We start from the raw sequence: 20,716 nt of genomic DNA, 5'->3' as shown, positions 1-20,716 counted from the left end.
TTGATTATGGCAGACAGAGGTACTTATTTATTATACTACAAGTCCCCTTTAAAGGTATACTGGTAATGTGTTTTCCGACTAAATTAAGGAACAGTGAAGTGGCGCAGGTTCGAAGCCTGGCGCCGACACGTTCTTTTCGCGCTGGAAAGGGCCAGCCACCCGAGACATTATGCCTGTAGACTCGAGAAAGCTAAGAACTAAAAAACCGTACGGGGTTCGTCTATTCTGTCTAGCAGGGCATAAATAGTTTAAACTAATCGGTATTAGTACGGAAAAAAATAATATTCCATCTGTTAGGTCCATCTGACTGCACATTTTTAGACCAAGAGGTTTGGATCTCTTTGTTAAGTTTTCAAACATAACAAATTTTTCTCCTAGGGAAGGATTAGATATGAGCTCATCAAAGTGCCCTACTACCATTTGCTTCGAACTTCCGGAAATTTTAACTTACACGTTCCGTCTCCAATAAGCATGATGATCCTATTGCCCTTGAAGATTGTTGGATTCTCATTTAATGATGGCAGCGGTTCTCCCAGAAGATGTTCGAAACCGCGCAATCGAGGTGCGTGTGTTTGCTCTCCAGAATCCCTATCGGCAAGGTGGGGGCGCGTCTGACAAACCGCCGATATAGCAGCAAAAACTAATATCGCTATACTCCACATTTCTTAGCTCGAAGATTGCACACTTCACTTATATATTTGCGGCACTTGGCTGTAAAGTTTCAGTTCAGAGTGTTTCCGATTCCAATTCTCGCGGCCTGTCTAGCGACGCTTAAGAGGTACTGGACGGCAATCGGTAAGCACCATCCGCTATTTAAGTATGCCTTGCAATGTTATATATGTTACTAAGGAAAGCGAGTCTTAACGAGCGAAGGATCAAGTGACGGCTATACATTGTCTACATGACTAATATCTCATAGATCTGATCTGTAAAAGGGGGACGAAGTCGAACTCTCGATTCCATTACGCGCACTTAATGTATATGTTCGTACTTGTTATTATGTAGTTTAAGTATATATAACTATAGAGTTAAGTATTATCGCTTGAGCTGTTTTGTGACACGTTAGCCGCTGCCAAACTACATGATTGAAATCAAGGCGGACCATGAAAGTTTTGGAAGGAGCGGTTACAGGACTGCGTGGACAAAGCTTGTTTCGGCCGCGACGGCAATGAAGGTAGAGGAACGCCACATGAAGCGTAGGATACTCGTATGTTTTAGACGGATTCAAGCAAACGTAGGTGCGCAAGCTTCTATCCCATTATCGCTGACAACAATGACATACTATATGATAGCTCGATAACCAGCAGAACATTTGATTGAGTGCGTATCCGCCCGCTCACGCTTGTCGCCGGTCGAGGCAGCGTCGCCGTCGGTAGGTAGGGGTACGGGCTCATGCATGAACACGTAATATTCACGCACAATCATCACCCAAGAGATCTATAAGGATTCGTATTTGTGTAGATTCTGGCGGGCCTATTGATATCTGATCAGAGGCTTAACTCAGCCAGCTATCTACTCATTCTATCAGACAGACTGGTCATTATCGATAGCTGCCGATAAATTGCTGGATTTGGATTGACGCAATCGTAGACGCTTAGTTCAACCTTACGACCAAGGTGAATTCGAAGAATTAAAGCAGATTCGGATAGTAGATTTCATTAGATCACACATTACGGTTACATGGCGTGTGAGTCATGTGCCGATAATAGTGCCAGTGTGTGAGGCCTGTTAGAAACAGTTTAATTTGATTAACGGATTTTCTCAACATTGAGTCACCACTATTGATCTAGAAAGATTTCTTAGAGATTTTCGGAAATATGAATATAGCCGGGAAGTGAAAAGTAACTGCGCATCTACTTAAACTATATAACTTACAATCGTGGATCTTTTCTAGTTTCGAATTATTTTCTTATTCGAAATTAAGAATTGCTCTGCGGGCACTCTAACGTTACAAGCGGATAGTCCATTCAGATGTCACAGCATATATATGGAGAAATCATCGTTGATTATTCCAAATTGATTTCCCGAATTACTTCTAACCAGATACGACCAGAAAAATATAGCGGCTATCATCTCTCATGGGGTGTTACAGAAAAAGCGTCGAGTTTTATTGTAGTTCTGAGGGATACTTGAGCAAAGCTTTTCGTGCCATAGAACAAGTGGAAAAATGTCACAGCTGGTTGCAAGAACTGGATCAATCCAACATTTCTTGCCACGATGTCGTTATCACGTTTTTTTCAATCATAGATATATTCGTTTCTGCGCAGAGAACAGAAAAGATAAGTGAGGGGTTGCGTTGTGTATTTTACAAACCGCTCCTGACTTTGGACTTACCCTGCGACACCCACGGTGCCTTCCCGAAATGGCAATTATGCTTTCTTTTTTTTTACATGATCGTTGTCTATAGCTACTGTTTCGCAAGCAAGAACGTTTACAACGGCTTGGAACATGTGCTTTAATGTGATTACGAAAATCATTTGTGTATGGAGAATTTTATAACAATAATAACGTTTACAGAAAATGGATGTTTGTGCCAAATGTTTATTTTATTACAGGTATTGGTTTGCCGCTTAAGCCATTTTCAATCGAAACAGCTTGTCTTAACTAAGATTTTGCTCTGGGACTATAATTACTATTGGGTATATCAATAGGAACTGCTCTTTATGTTCTTATCTAAAACGTATTTGTTAACATCCTGTAATAAATCTGTTCAGGATGTTGAAAGCGTCATTATATTAATTCATACTTATTTGATTTCTTAACGGATCGGTGAATTGTTTTGCCTCGTGGTGAACTTTCTGGTAAACCCTATTTTCACCTGACTTAACGGTGCATTTACCACCACCACCCCATTTGGGTTGCAAAGCGTTGGGTCGTCTAAGATTGTATGAATTGCGGATCTGTTGTCTGTGCGACCTGTTGTCCTAATACTAAATGGAGTTTTTCCTTAGAAGACATTTATCCGACATATGATGTAACAGAATCACTTTGTTACTCCAGTAATACTCTTGTCATCTATGTTGGAACGCTATATGTAAGTTAACGAGCGGTCAGCTCAAAGTGAATCGATTGCAGAGAGATGGCATGGCCAATATTTTCGATTTAATAGATATGTCAAATTGGATCCAGGTTTAAGGTTCTATTCCGATAGGGAAAATCAAAGCTAGTGCCGGCGTTTCAAGCAGAGCAACAACGCAAAATGTTCTTGCCTGTTTCGGTAAGCCTGAGCGTTCCTGATGAAACTAAATTCTGAGCCAGAGTGCACTCTATAAACTGCGGGAAAACGCTTCTCAAAAGCTTACAAGAGGAGCTTTACGGCGATAATCTACATTTATAACTATCATGGGGTACTGTGTTCCATACGAACTTGTTAACACGCGTACATTAGTTGTGTGTACTTATGTGGATACTCGTGGCCGTGTTAAAAAGAAAACAAAAAAAGAAGAGGAAAAAAGGTGTAGAAGTAATTTTGGACTATATAGAAGTATGTAGAAGTAATTTTGGAAAATATAGCAATCGTAAATACTTTTTTTTTGCATACTCCTTCATAGGAGTTTATTGCATATGGGGCCTATTACCTAATGCAACTTAGAGGAATTTTGAGATATATGTGTAGCCCCCATTTATTATATCTGAAACATCACGAATTAATGAATCAATTTAGTCATGCTTTTAATACTTATTTAATTAAAGCTGGAACTTTGGAATACTAAGTTGACTGCCGTTAAGCATTTTAGTTAAACAAATTGCGCGTCAGCCACTGACCTGAAAAATTTGTCTCGTGCTTTTACAGGAACCGGGTTCGATAGTGTTTCAATAGCCACTCGTCCTAAAAACAAAGTAAATTCAATCTTTCACATTGTATTGGCTTACGTTTTTTCGTAGGGCTAATTCAAATAGATTGCAACTATCTATAACAACCAGAACCCTACTTGTAGTTACACAAAAAGGGCATGATTGGAGGAATGGTGAGAAAGGAATTTACATAACTACTACTGACTGCCAGCAGAAGACGGCTTGAAAACAGTCTACCAAAGTCAGTCAAGAGCGACTCAAGTAGTCTGTAAGTGAATTAAACAGCTTAAAAATACAGATTGTTGTATTGTCTTACCTACGAATCAGACGCTAGTTCAACGGTTAACTCTTAAGCGTTCTCTGATCCTTCGACTGTAGAGATGTTCCAAAAAGCTATCACTGTTACTCTAATGTGATTCACAGAAATATACCGGCAAAATACTATGAACATACGGCTTGAACCAACCCGCAATTAATATTCTAGATCATCTATTTTGATTATAGCTACTTGTATAAGTGAAGTGTTTGAGTGAAGTAGTAATTGGCTTCCAATTGGATAGGTTTGCTTTTTTTTTTTTCTTTGAAACGTTAACCTTTCTTTATGTGTATCGCGTATACCGGTGTGCGTGGACCGTAAGATGTCAGAGATGAAGATTTTTCTGCCTTACACATTTGTCCGCCAAGTCACTTGTCGGAATCCTGTATAAATATTTCGAATCACTTTCTTGGAGCCGAAAGATTATTCACGCGGGTATTACTGGCCGACGCGTCCCTAGCACAGTTTAGTACGTCGGTTCTCCAGATTCAACACGGTTAGCATTACATATCTTGTTAGTGTTTCGTGTAGCAAGAACTTCACGCCAATCCGCTAAGTAGAATGATGCAGCATTTGAAGCGGACCCTAAATTGTACAATGTTTATTTGAATGTTCATTGGTAGTTCGTTAACAAGAGTTAGAGGCAGATAAAGACCGTAATGTGAACTACTACTAGCTTTTAAAAGACATGGGGTGTGAAACTCAAAATTAAGGTTTACGTACTTCCCTTGAATATACCTGTGGACGTTAGAGTAGGCCGAAACGAGCCAGTTTATTAAAAAGTTAAACTTTTTTTTTCTAAATAATGATTACTATTTGACGTAGATGTTAATAAATAGGCTTATTATCTCGCTCGAAATATCGTTTAACATCCTGTAATATGTCCATCGATGTGTTCATAGGATGATCATTGTTGGGAACACATTTGATTTAATCCAGTCTATTAGCAAGTGTGTAAATTGTTCTGCTTTACAAAAAAAGTGTTTGGTGCCCATAGACGGGGCTTTTTCAGTCTATTCGAACACTCAAAACCCATGAAACATCCGCTAAAATCAGTGAAGGCCGCTTAGAATCAAGAAAGAACAGATATGAATTATTTCCGAAGTTTTAGTTCACGTTTAAATGGTAGGGCCTTATTTACCAAGTAGATGTAAACAGAATCTTAGTCAAGCGCACATACCGCCACGTTTACAGTTTACGAAGTCAATAGAATACGCCGCCATGGAGAACTTGCCACAAAATCATAGGACTGACCACAGCTTGAATCAATTAAGTTATCCATTTATCTATCTCGATAAAATATCTATCTCGAACAGATCGTCATTGTACATACAGTATGTTTCTATATCGGCTTTTGAAAAATGAACGTAAACGGTCTCCAAAAGTGTAAAAGGCATCGTTCCAACGCAATCAATACATCAGCTAAATATCGCCCTCTTTTTGGGTCTGTCAGCGTTTTGGTTGTTTCTGTCGACTGGGATTGAGCAACGTAGCTCTGAAATACACATTCATTCTTTTTTTTCTTCACTGGCCTTTCGTCAGGCTGATTTCTTTCGATTTTACAAGGACTTACAAACCTGAACATTTCTGTACTATTCATTAGGCCATTGCCCTGTCTACGGTGCATAGGCGATACGAATGTCGTTGTAATAATGCTATTATAACGTTGGGAAGACGTGACTTGCGGTATAGCAGTGGAGGAAAACCTTGTTTCTCTAGCGTTTGCTGCGACTGATCGTACCAAAGCCATCCGGACATTTTATGTGTATTTCAAGTCAATTGAGGAGATTGACTGGAAGATCTAAAGTGTTTGAAATAGTTCATGCCATCACTGGTCATTAAGGCCGCAGGAATATGGCGCTTGGTAAGCCTGATATGTCTCACTAATGACTCGTGAACTTAGGACTTCACCCCAGCTCTCGAGCAAACGTATTTTGTCGCGCCGCTTCAGCTTGCACATTACATATACACCATTTAAAGTAGAACCTAAAATCGTGTGATATTTACTTGAATACATATTAACGGTTTATTAGAGAACGTTACAGCCCGATGCAGAGTATAATGTGACCTAACTAGCTCTTAAGAAACGAAATTTCAAATGAACAATTTGTGCATTGGCTCCAAACGCGCTGTTGTTAAAGGTTACTGAGCAAGGCTATTCAAGATTCAAGTTTACTGCCTTCTTTCGCTCTATTGCCATGCGATTTGCCGTGGAGTCTGCATGCTCTGCGTATCTTCTCAACGAGGTTGTAACGATCAATATTCGTGACGTCCTTGTGAAGGCGACTTTCCGCAGTTCTCCGTTGTCTACAGCTTATAACATCCTTCAAACATGGACCAGCCTCGACAAAGTAAGAAATCTGCATGGCTGGACAATACACCTGCCTATGAGAAATCGACCTCAGCAAAGTGGTTCTAGTCGATGTGAACGGTGTCCTTTGCCTTGTGGGGCAGACCTTCCAACCTAAGTCGGGCCTGCTACGAGTGAAATACATACGTGCCGCGTCATGGGCCAAACTCGGTCGATTCGAGATATCGTCTAAACACGATCTCTCATGGCATGGCACCTCTGCTACTCGATGAGCATTTTATTATCATCGCTGTTACAAACACAGACGGTTTCCATAAGCGATATACCTACATCACTGACTACATTCATTCGAATGCCAATCCTATAATCGCTATAAAATGTCGCTTTGTTCACCAGCTGTTTTTACCGCCGACGAGATCCTAGTCGGGTATTGTCTCGCAAAATACACACGACTGTGCCCACACGTTTCATAACTTTCTGGCCTGGGACCTGCTAAACCAACGACAAAAATGCCGCTACGCTACCGCCTACTTTCTAGCTCCTGTGACAAATAGGATACAACTAATGCAAGTTGGTCAAGCTAGACTTATCGTTTGCATTCGTTTGCAAGGTTTCAGGTAATCGGGTTATAATCCATTGGGTCTTAAAAAGCAGCCATTCAATCGCCATATTCTGATGCAAAGCATCATCAGACCGGATGGCTTTCTAAAGTGTTGTCTGCAGATGAACAGGAAGCCACTGGGCATGGCTCAATTCTAACACTTAGACTCTTCGATAGCGCATCGGTTCGACAAAGAGCTATTCCTACTTACATTGAGCCTCGAGTTCCCAATGATACTATTTCGTCTGTGCTTAGAGACTTGCGTAGTGCATATATTTTGAGTGAGAACACCATGTGCAATTTGCCGGAAGAAGCCTTAATCAATGAAAAACTAGAACTATATGCCGATGCATCCTGCATCCACGCTAAATTCTATCAAGATTAGGTACAGAGGCAGATATCAGGCCTTTGCCGGTGCAATTTGGTCACTAAACGTGCAGAGAATAACAAGAAAAAAATTAATGAAGCACGGATTAATTTTTAATCAACGCTGTTCCGGAGTATACTTGAAAAACATATGTTTAAAGCTATAACGAAGGCATCGGCGACTGTGGATAAGATGACACTGAGGGTCTAAAAAGGTAATTTTTTTATCGAGACACGAGCACAATTCAAGATACAGAGTCGATTAATTTACACGTTCACACTGACGTATATGAGTGTGCCTTCTTCTAACTATGGTTTTATTTGATATCCTGCTCATTGAATCCATCACTGAGCTTCTGATCAATCCAGTCTAAGCCACGAGGAGAAATCAAGTAATGTAAATGGAACAAACACAATAACGGGGACAGGCCTAGGTCCACCAGGCACAAGCCAGCCATGAACACAATAGTCGTTAAATTGATTGCTTATTTTTGGCCTTGACTGACTCACGGGATGATTCTACTGTCGATGAAAATTTTTGGAATCTCAGAGAGAAACAGGGAATCCAGCGAAAGCGAGTGGATGCAGCTTCCTCTCTATGGAAACTGGGACTAAATAAAATAGTAATCAACCTGAATTTAGAAGTATCTGATGAGGACACAAATATTTCTTGATGTAAACTCTCATCTGGATAAATCTGCTTAACCCTTGCGACTCGCTCTGTAATTGAAATTGAACATTGCTGGACTATAACGAATTGTAGTTGTTCATAATTACCGAAATCCGCCACTTAAGTTACAAATAGAACGTTTTTTGCTATTTTTTACAATAATTTTCAAATAAATGTCGACGCGAATTCAGTCTCGTTTTCAGTACACGACTGTTGAGCGTACTAATCCTTATATTTTCTAAGAAAACCGCTCAACAGATAATACACGTTCTCACGGTAGGCAGTATTGCCGCAGTGCAAAAATGAGGACTCATTTTTAACGTTTGGGTGTATTGGCATTTACGCTGGTACGACGTAATAACGTCATCAATAGCAGAAGATGAAATGATTTAAAAAATCGTTGATCCTTGGGAATCGCGGCCGACGCCTGATAGGTGTGGGTTCGGCGTCCGACCCAGTTCGCAAGCTACTTCAAAAAAACGTTGACGTTTCATGTGGAATCCAGCACGTGTTAAGCCTATATCGATTGTATTCAATACATGCGTAGACAAAATACGTTGCCAAGCGTAGTAATACTCTAATGAAAATGCTATAGGGGCTTTAGATTCGTATGGATCAAATGTGTCGTATTGTAAATGTAAAACCAAATGTGACGAAGCTTAGCTTGAAGAAATATTTGCACGACTCAGATTAACTAAGTATATTTAGAGGACACTAGTAAATCAGGAGCTTGTCATCCCAACGCTTCATCCCGATGTCGCGCCGCTCTTCAGCAAGGAATAGTTGTGGAGCAAATCCCCATATGTTAGCCTTATTTACTGCACACTTTGTTTCCACCTATGCAGATGTCGAATCTATACTGAATTAGAAAGCTCGACTCGACTTCTTAATAACGAAATACGTACGTTTCGAAGCACGTCCTTTGTCAGATAACAAAACGCTTATGTACGTCTACATGTTGCTTTCTGAAAGTAACGTACCTAAACTTACCTGTCGAATTTAGCTCTTCTGTATGCCCAGATTCTGTTGTTTGTTTCGACTAGTGTTGCCCCTTTAATTCTGGTAATAGATTTTTTAAAGGAGGTAATGCACCTTTTTCACGTGTCCGAATATTAATTGCGCCAGATACATTATGTCAAGCCAGATAATACTATTGATTGTAAAACAGTAAAATAGAACAGAATAAACGCCGGACAACTGTAGAATGTTGTCGGGATTAGAAAAACAATCTAATGTGTGCGCAGTCATGACTATGAGAGGATCCGGTCGTAGCAACAACCCTGTATGTACGAGAGGCTCTAGCTAGATGGGGTTGAGTTCAACGAGTTACTAGACAAAGCATACTGCAGTAAAGTATTAAATGCATACATTTGATGTGGTAACAACAAAGCAGTAGTCGCATCAAAATAATAAAAGCTTAAAAAAAAAGTCTTAGGCAAACTGTGACGAAACTAGTATAGGACTGCCCGTAACTCATAATTTCGATTAAACATAGGACGGATAATATCGCTATTATAAATAAGGTGAAGCAATAATCGCTGTACGGTAATCCGATTAACCTAAAGCCCAACAGTCTGAGCAAATATCAGGATACTTACAAGATTCCGGACCATCACATTACACAACTGATGTAGCATTCTCTAGAGCAAGCAGTTCAGACGGCACCGGCTTTCAACCTACTTCCCACACTCCTTCTGTAATTCTAGTTTTTTTCTAGGAAAAATCTGCGAAACACTCACTCAGAAACTTCCTGTGCGTTTATGAAACGATCGGAAAAACTTTTGATTTCTATCGGGTAGCCGCGCTACTCACATACGATGCGCAATGAGTGTCGTTATATTTACCCTGGCCAACCATAGGTGCACGTCAAATAACGAGTATGAAAATAGCTGATAAAAAAAATTGGGTTGGTATTGATTCTCGTATGCGTTCAAGAAACAAGTTTTAGGCTAGGTTAACATTTAGGTTTACTATAGAATCATAAAACTTTCCTTGCGCCTTTCGTTGCGACACCCACCATCCTTAGCTTTTTTTTAAACCTAAATAAAACATTCGTTTTTATCGTCAAAGTCAATGACGCTTGCACAGTCATTACATGACGGACATGATCGTCTATTGGATTTCCAATTGGAACTGTCTATAATAGACAACGAGCCTGCTTTGTGCCCCAAAAATGCACTCTGTTACTGGTACTCTCCTCTTCTCCTTACTATGGAACCTTGCACAACGCATAAATGTTGTAGTACATTTACCTATACCACTTCTTGCATATACCATAGTAACGTTAACGTAACACAAGAAGGACGGTAATATTTATTTCCTACACATGAAACTTCCAGGCAACTCGGCATGTATGTTTTGTGCGCAGAAATCATGGCGGCGCAAAAAAAAAGAATAAAACATTTTTTTCCTACTTCCGCGTCTTACAGCTTACAGTCATCCTCAAGCCAATACCTTAATCAGGTCTTAACCAGAAAACCGCAATGGTTTTTCGGAAGTTCGGAAAGGGAAGGTCACATCAACTTCTGAGATTGGATTAAGTTAACTCCTCGAAGTACTTAGATGTTATTGATATGATCATCCCATTAGCCAATAAGCTTGTTCCATAAAAGCAAAACAACCGTTTCTGTTAATAGTCACACGCCTCCGGCCAAGAGGTTATCGACTCTAGAAGGTCTGGAATGACTTTTTACGCTTCTATTTGAAATTATCAATCCTCTCTTTTCACCTGGGAACTGACAGGGCAGTTTTCCTAGAATAACAGTAGATGCGCAGAGAATTAACGGCAACTAGGACTCGTTGCGCTTGGAGCCTACTGCAGTCCTATGCTGTGGCCGGCATGCGTAATAGCTTCGAAAAAGCAACAAAATAAATCGCAACGGTTAGATTAAGCATATATTTCCCCTAATACTCATTTCAACAAATCAACGGCAGCTTTCGCGTACCGTTGCAGTAGGCCAGTCACGAGATGTTGGGCTGAATGAAGACCATACACTTGTATCAGATCGAACAAGGCCACAAAATTCCAAAACTCATATATGTACGTTTGTATTAATTTCTAATTTTATTTTTAATTTATATATGTTTTTATATACTATATACGTACATCTAGCTTCAGCCGATGATTCTCAACTATAGAGTTTATTGTCGAGCATCAAATTTATTATAAATACTTTGTTTGACACGAAATATTATCTCAGTATACTTTCGGTGGATTTCAATAACGGGTCTTCTAGCTACTTAGTTTGGCCCTCGCCCCAGAAAGTCTGGAATGATCTATATGCAACATCGTTAGGAGAAATACTAGCTCTGACTTGGTCTGGGTGTCTCCTAAAAGCACGGAGAGCGTAAACTTGAAAGCATACGATTTTTGAATGAAACGCGTCATCTTAATATTCGTTTATTTGGGAGGATCAACGTAGTAATAAAATTGTCAATTTTATTACTACTTTAATTGTTTTCTTTCTATTCTTGTCTGCAGGCACCCATAACTATATTGCACAAGTGATTTCACAGTGGAAAGGCTCAAGCCGAGGTAATGTCGACTTTCAATTTATTAGTTGATTGGAAATGCGGTATTTCTACTGCAGCGGTATTTTGACACTAGATTAACGTATGCGTGTGTTTTCTGTACGTGTAGTTTTTTCTTAGTTTCTCTATGCTTATATACATCGAACTACGTCGTGCATATTCATAGGGCGCTTCTACCCTTCCCATTGCCATCACATCGCTGCCGTCACATTTTATCTTGCACGGATATTATTACTATAGCCATTTGAAGAATATATTTCATTTTACGTTCAATACCGGTGTTTCTCAGAAACGTGCGCCATATTGTCTCACGTCGCCAGCGGTGACTTCTTTTACTGCCTCAGCTGATGCAACCGATACCCGAGAGTGTCGCCGGACTATACGGGTCGTTCGTTCGGCGGTCGTTATTATATTGTTGCCCTGTACAAAGTCAGGGGCAAAAGAGAGCCCCCAACATTAGAACAGCTACGCTGCCTGTCGTTGAGTTATCTGTAAAGGAAATTTGCATGAGACGAGAACTTGGCATCGCTACCGGTTTGTCGCGCGTTTGTGCTGTGTCCTGTGAATCGAGTAAATAACAATAACAAGATTAATTACTATAATTGTTATATAGTTATACTGGAGGTTTTCGCTTAACTTTATCTAATCCGTAATAACGCCAAGACAAATTATGTTATTAATTGATGTAATAAATTAATATTTACTGTCATCTAATTTGTTCCCAGGGTAATTGCTGATATTTGCCCAAGTCGCATTATAAGACACTGCCATTATTATGACAGACATCATACGTCTTACATTCCCATACCATGGTACCTTCATGCCAGCCGGCTCAATGGGACGATGTAGGCGTTTGCTTTTGTCAATACAGTAAACATTCTGGCTTGAATGGATTACCGTCCGATGGACTGCTGATTATATCGACTCCGTCAAATGCGCGAGAGAAAAAAACAAACGACAAAGCGTATCTAGACAATCCACTATCCGGGAATAGAGGAAGAGTATATAGTTCATTATCAAGAGCCCGCAACGGTGTACCGGTAACGCGGACGGAGCCAAAAGTGGCGCGGGTTCGAAACCGGGCGTAAACACACATTGTTTGGCGGCAAAAGTAGACAACTGTCTTAAGTGACGTTTTTACGGCTGTAGAATATCAGTATTGAAAATAAACGTTTTATTTTCAATAATGATGAAGTGATTATTATTGATACGCTTAGAAAAGCCGCTAAATGGACAGCATCCGTCGAGTACGTCCGATTGGTGTAGAAGTTTGCTGCAAGCGAAATTGAGATAAGACCGATAACAGGTGAGCATTCAGCCACTGATATCGCACTCGGCGTATGGCAACTGGAGGCTTCACAACGCACCAAATCAGCGTCAACTGGTAGACCTCAGCGTCGTGATGTGGTCGAGGCCGTTTGCTTGTGTCAAACGATTTCTCCGTTACTGTTCACATATACTGTACGTAGCCAGTTCATATAGTAATAATAATAATGATAATAAGATTGCTTACCTATCTACAATGTTGGTTCTTTGGCTAACTTAAAGGGATCAAAAAGAACCAGAGGCTACGAAGAACTTATTAGACGGAAAGTTACGTAATGACAGTACTGTGAACGCCATTGATGCTCCAAGTACGTATTTAGTCGGGCTAACGTACACCTGCAGTCGTTGATTCTCATCATTCGGGTAGTTTGTAGGGTGTGTAGTGACTCCGAAAAGGGAACACGTAAGAAAACAGGACTTGACCTCTGGATGAGGAGACCCAATGGTGACTGCTACTGATTCATGCGGATATGATTGTGCGATCGCGTCGAATTTGAACTGCACCACCGTGTGATCACTTTGCCAACTATCAAGACGTTAACGAGCAACTACTAGCGGGACCTTCGCAAACGATTTGCAATAATTTGGTTGCCATATGATTACCGTATGTATCCACATCGACGTTAGCTTGCATTCTAATAGTCATATTGCGGTGCACGATCGTACTTCTTTTGCGCGCAACATAGCAATATATAATTTATATAGAAATACGAAATGCCCTTTTTTGTTTGGTGCAGCTGCGTAGCGACGCAATCCGAGCACGGATGGCGACGATTCGTACGTGACGACGTACGTGGCATTTGTGGTCGCTGGGATCTTCATGATTTGTTGCTCTTTTTAAAAATGGCGCCCTGCGATGAGGTCGACAAAATGTACGACCGATAATTATTTGTGCGGAAACGTCAAAATTAAATTGCAGTAGCTATGACTGCGGCACTCGGGGGCGTTAGGTATAAGGAATCGAATTAATATGAATTCAACGTGATACTACAAAACATTTTCGAGCAAAAGGGCTGTTCATAATTAGAAATCGTTAACAGCATTAAAAACAAGTAAAAAAAAAAAACACAAAAGACTTTTACGAACGATACGAGTTTTAAACACACAGACCCAATACTTATTAGCTCAATAGGGGCAAATTCTATTCGTTTCAATTGTGTCTGTATAATTACAAATAAAAAACAAAACTGTAATATGACATTCAGCATCACATTTGAATGCAAAAGGCAAATCATTCGACTTGATCGCCAATCAATGTCGTTGCTGATTACTAGTAGTTCGTCTATGTACAGTGACAACGATAGGAGCACATAGACAAGGCCGAACTGGTGCCTTAGGGCAAAGCCAGCCGAAGGCAGAATTTACGATTCTGATTGATCTTTTTGAGCGGAAAATTTCGCCACATGAGATGCCACTAGAAATAAACGACTGAAAGAGATATCGAAAGACTACCTGTTAACGCAATCACGTGGACGGTAGTAATTAGGCTATATAGGATTTCTAAGTTACGATGCCACCATATCGACTGCTGAATAAGGTTCATGTTCCTGTGAACGCTTACCGATAACATGTCTTTTTGCTAACACATGGCGGTCTAAGCTCGAATTTAGCCATAGACGCGCTTCATTTCCTGCTGTGGATCAGCCGTCTGATGAAACACCTAACGTCGATCCTCTTTTACATTTACTTCAAATAGCGCCTCGTTGTTTTGACTCGAATCCGGCAAAAACTGTGAGTCGATCAATTTGAGAGTCCTAATTTATCCAATGCGCCAAATGTACTACTGATAATCCGAAGTCTTTTACTATCACAGCTTGAAATCACCTTAACATTAAGACATTTTTTGCAGTCCAGTAGTACCATAGAAATGCCGGAGAACGTATGTCAAGGATCAATTACAAATAAATTCTCGGGACCTTCTTAATTAATCTTTATACGACTTTAATTAAGGCGAACGTATTAGTATTCGAGTAATTTAATTCATGCGCCTGCAGGGTTCTATAAGAATCGCTTTCAACATACCAAGGGCATTTATGTATGATTTAATGTAGATATCATTATCGAACTATAACGTAGATTGTTGAGGGGCGTCCCTTTGTCATAGCGCCCTAATAATTAACAGTTCTTCGAACACTGAGTAGTTTGGCATAAATGAGCGAGTTAATTCGATATCACGAATGTGACAAGACTCATTATGCCCTTCTCGACAATTTCTGCCATTTGTTTTCTGTGAGTTGATTTGTCCTAGGGCATCGCTCCTCCAGTTCGTTTCCTTTGATATTAGCTCGCGTCTATGTTTGATCGCTTATATCGGACAAAATGGCCAGTTACTTTCTAGCTATACAACACGCTAACATGACACAAATTAGATCATTTTGATAATGAATACTTCAAGCACGCCATAAATGTATGTACGTGTGTAGTAAATTTGAGTAAAGTCAAGATATTTTTTCCTGCTTCATCGTTCACTGTTTTCATCCCCGTGTAGATTGACCAGTAAATCCATTTTTCCATCGAAGTTCCGTTAAGTAGGAAGACAGTATACAACGTATGCAGCGGTTCCTTTTGTCTATTAATGATTAGCGCCACTTACCTGTCTAGTCGAATGTAACTTCGTTTACCTTTCTTTTGCGACAGCTGCCAGCAACGAAGTGGCGGCCCTTGCCGCGACGCAATTGTTCATTGTTTTGCCCCGCGGTGGGTGACGCTGTGATAACCATAAACTGCGTATTCACATCTAAGGCTTCCCGATACATGGAGACGTCGACTTTCTTAGTTTCGATAGAAACTATCTTTATTACCCCGTGATAAGTTATTTGTACGCGTAGAGCTCCGAGCTAAGGGCGGCCCTAAGAAACAGATTGTAATCAGTTTGATTTAAGTTTTGACAAACAAATCGTATCTATGATTCTGGGAAAATGTCCCCTTGATGAAATGGGGCCTGCTAAGTGGACATATGTTTGTTTAACAGCTCTGTGTTCGGGCTTAATGTAAGCACAATTGAGTGTTCACATCCCTGTTGCTACAGGGTTCACTGCATGCAAGCAATGGATACCGCACGTATTTAGGGAGTTGTTAGTGTGTCCGAAATAAGTAACATAATGTTAAAGTTTATCTATCATATATTCTTAACTGGCCATCGTCATACTGCAAGGTAATGATAAGCCAGAATAAGCCCAGGAATAAAACGTCTACTGCAAGGTAATGATAAGCCAGAATAAGCCCAGGAATAAAACGTCAACTGCAATTGGCGCAACAAAAATCGGAAAACTCAAATGTTTTTGCAGCGTCTTACGTTGACAGCTGTCTACTTTGTAGCAAATCTGACGCGACAGGTGCCTATCCTTGATGTCGTTTACGCGCCAGGGAGGATATGGATGTCTTTAACGCAAAACGACACTAGTGACGTTTATGCAACTCCACTGCTACCCATATTCCGACCATATATTTGAGATGGCCACATCGATATTTTTAGCCATATATATATATATATATATATATATAGCGAGGCAACGCAAAACACGCAAATTAATGCCATCGTATCGTTCATTGTATCGTACGAGATCTTTCAGTCCCTCTATGCATTGTACACAAACATGTATATATAATCTAATATATAGAATAAGGATTGGGATCCCAGTGACAACCGTCGGACTCTAATATGATTACCGTACCCGTAGCGTATATTCGTTATTATTGTTATTAGATATAGTGTGGCATGCCTAAAAAAGGGCTAAGAAGTCAACATCAATCAATTATTACGGGGCAACAGAAAGTCAACTATCGACCAGCGATGGTGAGGACTAATTAATGGCAGTGGCTAAAGCATTAGTTACACCATATGATAGTTTTGTGTACATACACGTGTGCCCAGTACAGAAAAACATATCGCTTGGGCTATGGCCTTCTATAGGTGTCGCATTTGTGTGCATTTTTCATGTATTTGCTAGTATGTAAATACGGTATATGTTAACCTTATCATGAACCTGAACAGCTTATAATGGCTGAAATAGATGGCATCAGAACTGCAAGGTTAGAACATTCAATAAGCAGAACAGGTATTTCCATTCCGAGCGTATGACACTTCGTACAAAATAAAAACTTCAATCAGAAGCAACGTACGAAATAAAAAATGATGTTACATTTTTCCTGTCATAACCTCAGCATACCCAAATTAAGGCACTCCATAATGATTGTTCATTGGGAAACAGCAACCAACACTGTTTTGTGTATTTTCTTTAATACAATTTCATAAATTTCTAAAGGTTTGAAGATATAACCCCAAACAAAAGGTAGGATATTTGCAACAAAACTAATCTTACAAGTTCTAAGCTCGAAAAATATCATGGCCTTTCAACACAAGAAGGGGCTTTAATCGGTTAATTTAGGTGTTGCATCCGCACGGTCATTTAGCCCCGAGCACGCAGTATGACGAACTCGAAATCTGCCATCATCTACCTACAAGTTCAATCGTGGAACAGGGGTCCTCAATCCACATTCGACTACTGGCCTTGTCGTCACATATAAAAACGCTTCATGGCCTGACCCGACTTGACGAACTGTTTGACTTTTGATTAATCCTGTATTAAAGTTGGATTGCTCCTGTAAAACAAGTGCCGAGAAAGAGCTCAAGGTGTGCTAGATAAATAACAACTACTACGTCACTGTATTCGCCCTCGGTTCGTGTGTCGGCAACCTGCCTGCGGCAACGCTGGTGCAAAAAGTATTTACGCCTACGCGAAGATGTTGGTTTTGGCTTCACAGTCGGAAAACGTGCTATTTGTAACGACCGGATCTTGCAAGCGTAACATGTACAGCGGAGCATCTAGTCTCATTATCAGTTAGTAAAGTCTGCATATAAGAAAATCGTAGCGCAGAAAACTAGAATTAGCAATTTTATCTGTGAATAACTGACTATAGCTCTTCTGGACGGGGCAGGGCTGGCTCATAAAAAAACGAGCTAAATCTAGCGTGTCAACAAACCATTGCTATACAAATGCGGTTAGTGTTACGGGTGACACTAGCAAGGAGTGCGCGTATTATAATTAGCTTTTTCCCAGTTGGTGTCTAGGCGGGTCCTCGAATTGACCTTTCTTCTGAGGTCGTCGAACCTTTGAACGGTTGCGAAACAGATGCGAAGATAAATGGGTTTCCCATATACCAGTTATTACTGCAAGTTTTACATATACTTACGTATTTATCTTAAAATTAGCTGAAATCCACTCATAGTCAGTTGATCTGGTTAAAACTACGTGAGTTTTACTAATACGGTTACAAGGAAAATGAACCCTACTTTTCTGTCATTAATAAACATTCATTGCGTTTACCAGTTCTAGTATATATTAAAAAATAATAATTGAAATACGATGAAAGACACAGAGTTATAGCGATGTTCTGACGGGCCACAGCTCCGGAAAAAAGATCGTGGCTCCATCCGTCGATTCATCATCACGAGAGATTATCTCAGTAATGACAAGCAAGTGTGATGCACAAGATTACTGATACCTGTTTCCTTTCTATCAATAAATTGTTGGACTTTGCTTCCAAGAAGAAGAAAAAGCGGCTGCTCGTTTTGCACGAATCCATTCCGCTTTAAAAGTTTTGATGTCTAAAATGCAACCTGATTTAAAAACGATTATGGACGCTAAACGGCATTGATAAAGGCTTAGAAACTAGTAACATTCATAATCATATCATTATTCAGCGTCTGAGCAAAGAAGTGTAAAAAATTATTGACCATCTATGTTGTCAAAAATGCATATTATCGGTATTATATAAATTTTGTAAAATAAAAAATCGCTAAATAAACAACGAAGTGATCCCTTAAGCGTATACCCGCACTCGGCATCGCTTGTAAGAACAAGCAAATTTCTACGTTACCGTTGTCAACAATTCCTACGATCGGCGAAGGAAACAAGAACGGCATTGCGTCAATGATAAAGCATTTCACTAATCTAAAGTGTACGGAATAGATCCACGTAGATGGCGATCTGATGTGATGAGTAGGAACTTTTTCCTCTTTGACAATTTCCAGTGTTCGTGTTGTTCAGGTACGTTAATTCCCAATTTCGAATTTCCTCCACTAACTGAGCTCTGCTTCAAAGCACGAGCGATCGTTCAGGTGCCCTGCGAACCTTTTCGGTTTCGAAGACGTCTTGGGCTGATTCTACCTTATAGCAGGTACGTTTGCTCCGTCTACTTTAACCATTCGCTAAGAAACAAGCAATCTAATGGCGGTATTTCAATATTGATTTAAAATTACGAGCAGAAATCACAAGAACAAGACAAAAACTTGTTCGATTTCAAGCGATGCTCGTAAAGCTCGGCCAATTCGACGCCGATCGACTTCCGGTACGTTTGGTGTTACCCAGACACGAGCAGCAATAACAACAAACGACTAACGGCGAAATCGTGCGTTGACATACATATATAATCTGCAGAGAACGACGAAACCCTGTTATATGATCACAATGATGACGGTACAATCATCAGCATCGAGAACCTGTCGACCTCGATAAAACAAATCGCAATAGCTACGTAATAGCAGAACATTTCAATCTTTCCTATTTCAAATAACCACAATGTTTGCAATATAATGGGGTCAACAGGGGCGAAATCAGCTGCACAAATGGATCACACTAAGCGATACGTAGATGCTGCAAATTCTAACGACGAGCGAAAAAAAAAAAAAAAAAAAGATTTCTGTTTAATTAAAAAATTATTTCGAAGGTTATATTAGTCATGCAGTAACAATTCGTAGATTCACTGTATGACCAGTTGAAACATATGTCAGTTTAGCTTAACACAGACATGTACTGATGCTCAGAGAAGTCCAAACTTACCTATCGTAGTCAAGCCTTGTATCAGTCAAGAACGAAATTTCTTCATACGCTCATATTTATATTTGGCAAACGAGAAAAATAGACGAACAGAAAATATTTTACATTGTGACGGCTTAAATTAATCATTAAATTGCAGAATCTTAGCCCCTTTCGCTTGCGGCTCAGCCTTCCGTATTCGAAGAGAAACAACTATTATATCTTACGCTAAACGACATTAGTCGAAGATTTTAGCGAGTTGTGCCATTAACAGTCGAAGAAAGGGTAGTTAGCATCTGCAGATGAAGATATAACAGCGCATAGGCAAATTGCACTCTATTTCAGCTAGGAGCAAGACCCAGATCTGCTGCTCACTGTCAGGGTTAGAATCAAACACCCGATCGAGTATCATATCTATTACGAACAAACAATGGCACACTTTGTTCTATGCATTTCAGTAGCAGCAGCAGCAGCGTACCGTATCATAGGGGACGGAAAATTTAGGACTCCTCTAGGTGATGAAAATGACTCGCAAACTGAAAAGTGGCGTCGCTAGATAAGCTGTTAGCGATCGCACGCAAAACTTGCCTACTTCGATGGTTAGTATTGCCAGACAGCGGTCGTTCCTTATGTGGCTGCCGCCACCGGTGCTCTGGTATCGATGGCGTTGCCAAAACATGTCCACGATCCACCATAGTCCAGCCTTTGCGGAACCCCCTTTCTGTAGACCACTGGGGTGCATTTTGCTCTTCAAAGTCAGCGGGGCGCCTGTACGCCCGTTAGCCGCGTTTGCGCTTTCTGCATGCGCTACAGCGGTCGCTGCTACTGTCCCCAACGAAGAATGCCTGCCGATCATTTGCTGCTTGAGGCTGCTTGCGTAGTCGGGCCTGCAGCTACTGAATGATCTAAAGATCTCCGTTTCAGCCCACTACCTACGAAGCCCAGTTCGCAGCTCCTGATGCCACTCCCGTGATGCATCGGA

General features: G+C 40.4%; 1 protein-coding gene and 1 long non-coding RNA gene across 2 annotated transcripts in view; both read right to left on the bottom strand.

Moving 5' to 3' along the window:
- LOC111261487 (uncharacterized) overlaps positions 1 to 825 on the bottom strand; it is a 7,943-nt gene extending 7,118 nt beyond the window's left edge. Inside the window, exon 1 of the mRNA XM_022835027.2 lies at positions 452 to 825. Within this exon, the coding sequence (XP_022690762.1) occupies positions 452 to 662 (211 nt within the window). The 5' untranslated portion in view covers positions 663 to 825. The remainder of the gene's footprint in view (positions 1 to 451) is intronic.
- A 10,753-nt stretch (positions 826 to 11,578) lies between these two features.
- LOC111261491 (uncharacterized) lies at positions 11,579 to 19,917 on the bottom strand. The gene is made up of 3 exons (XR_002680995.2): positions 19,759 to 19,917; positions 15,538 to 15,765; positions 11,579 to 12,149 (listed from the first exon to the last, which is right to left on the bottom strand). It is a non-coding gene; the product is annotated as an uncharacterized LOC111261491 (long non-coding RNA).
- Positions 19,918 to 20,716: the final 799 nt, after the last annotated feature.

Source organism: Varroa jacobsoni, unplaced genomic scaffold (genome assembly GCF_002532875.2).
Source record: "Varroa jacobsoni isolate VJ856 unplaced genomic scaffold, vjacob_1.0 scaffold_562, whole genome shotgun sequence".
Classification (NCBI taxonomy): Eukaryota; Metazoa; Arthropoda; class Arachnida; order Mesostigmata; family Varroidae; genus Varroa; species Varroa jacobsoni.
The sequence above is the reverse complement of the archived record's forward strand: the minus strand, read 5'-3'. Positions and strand labels throughout refer to the sequence as shown.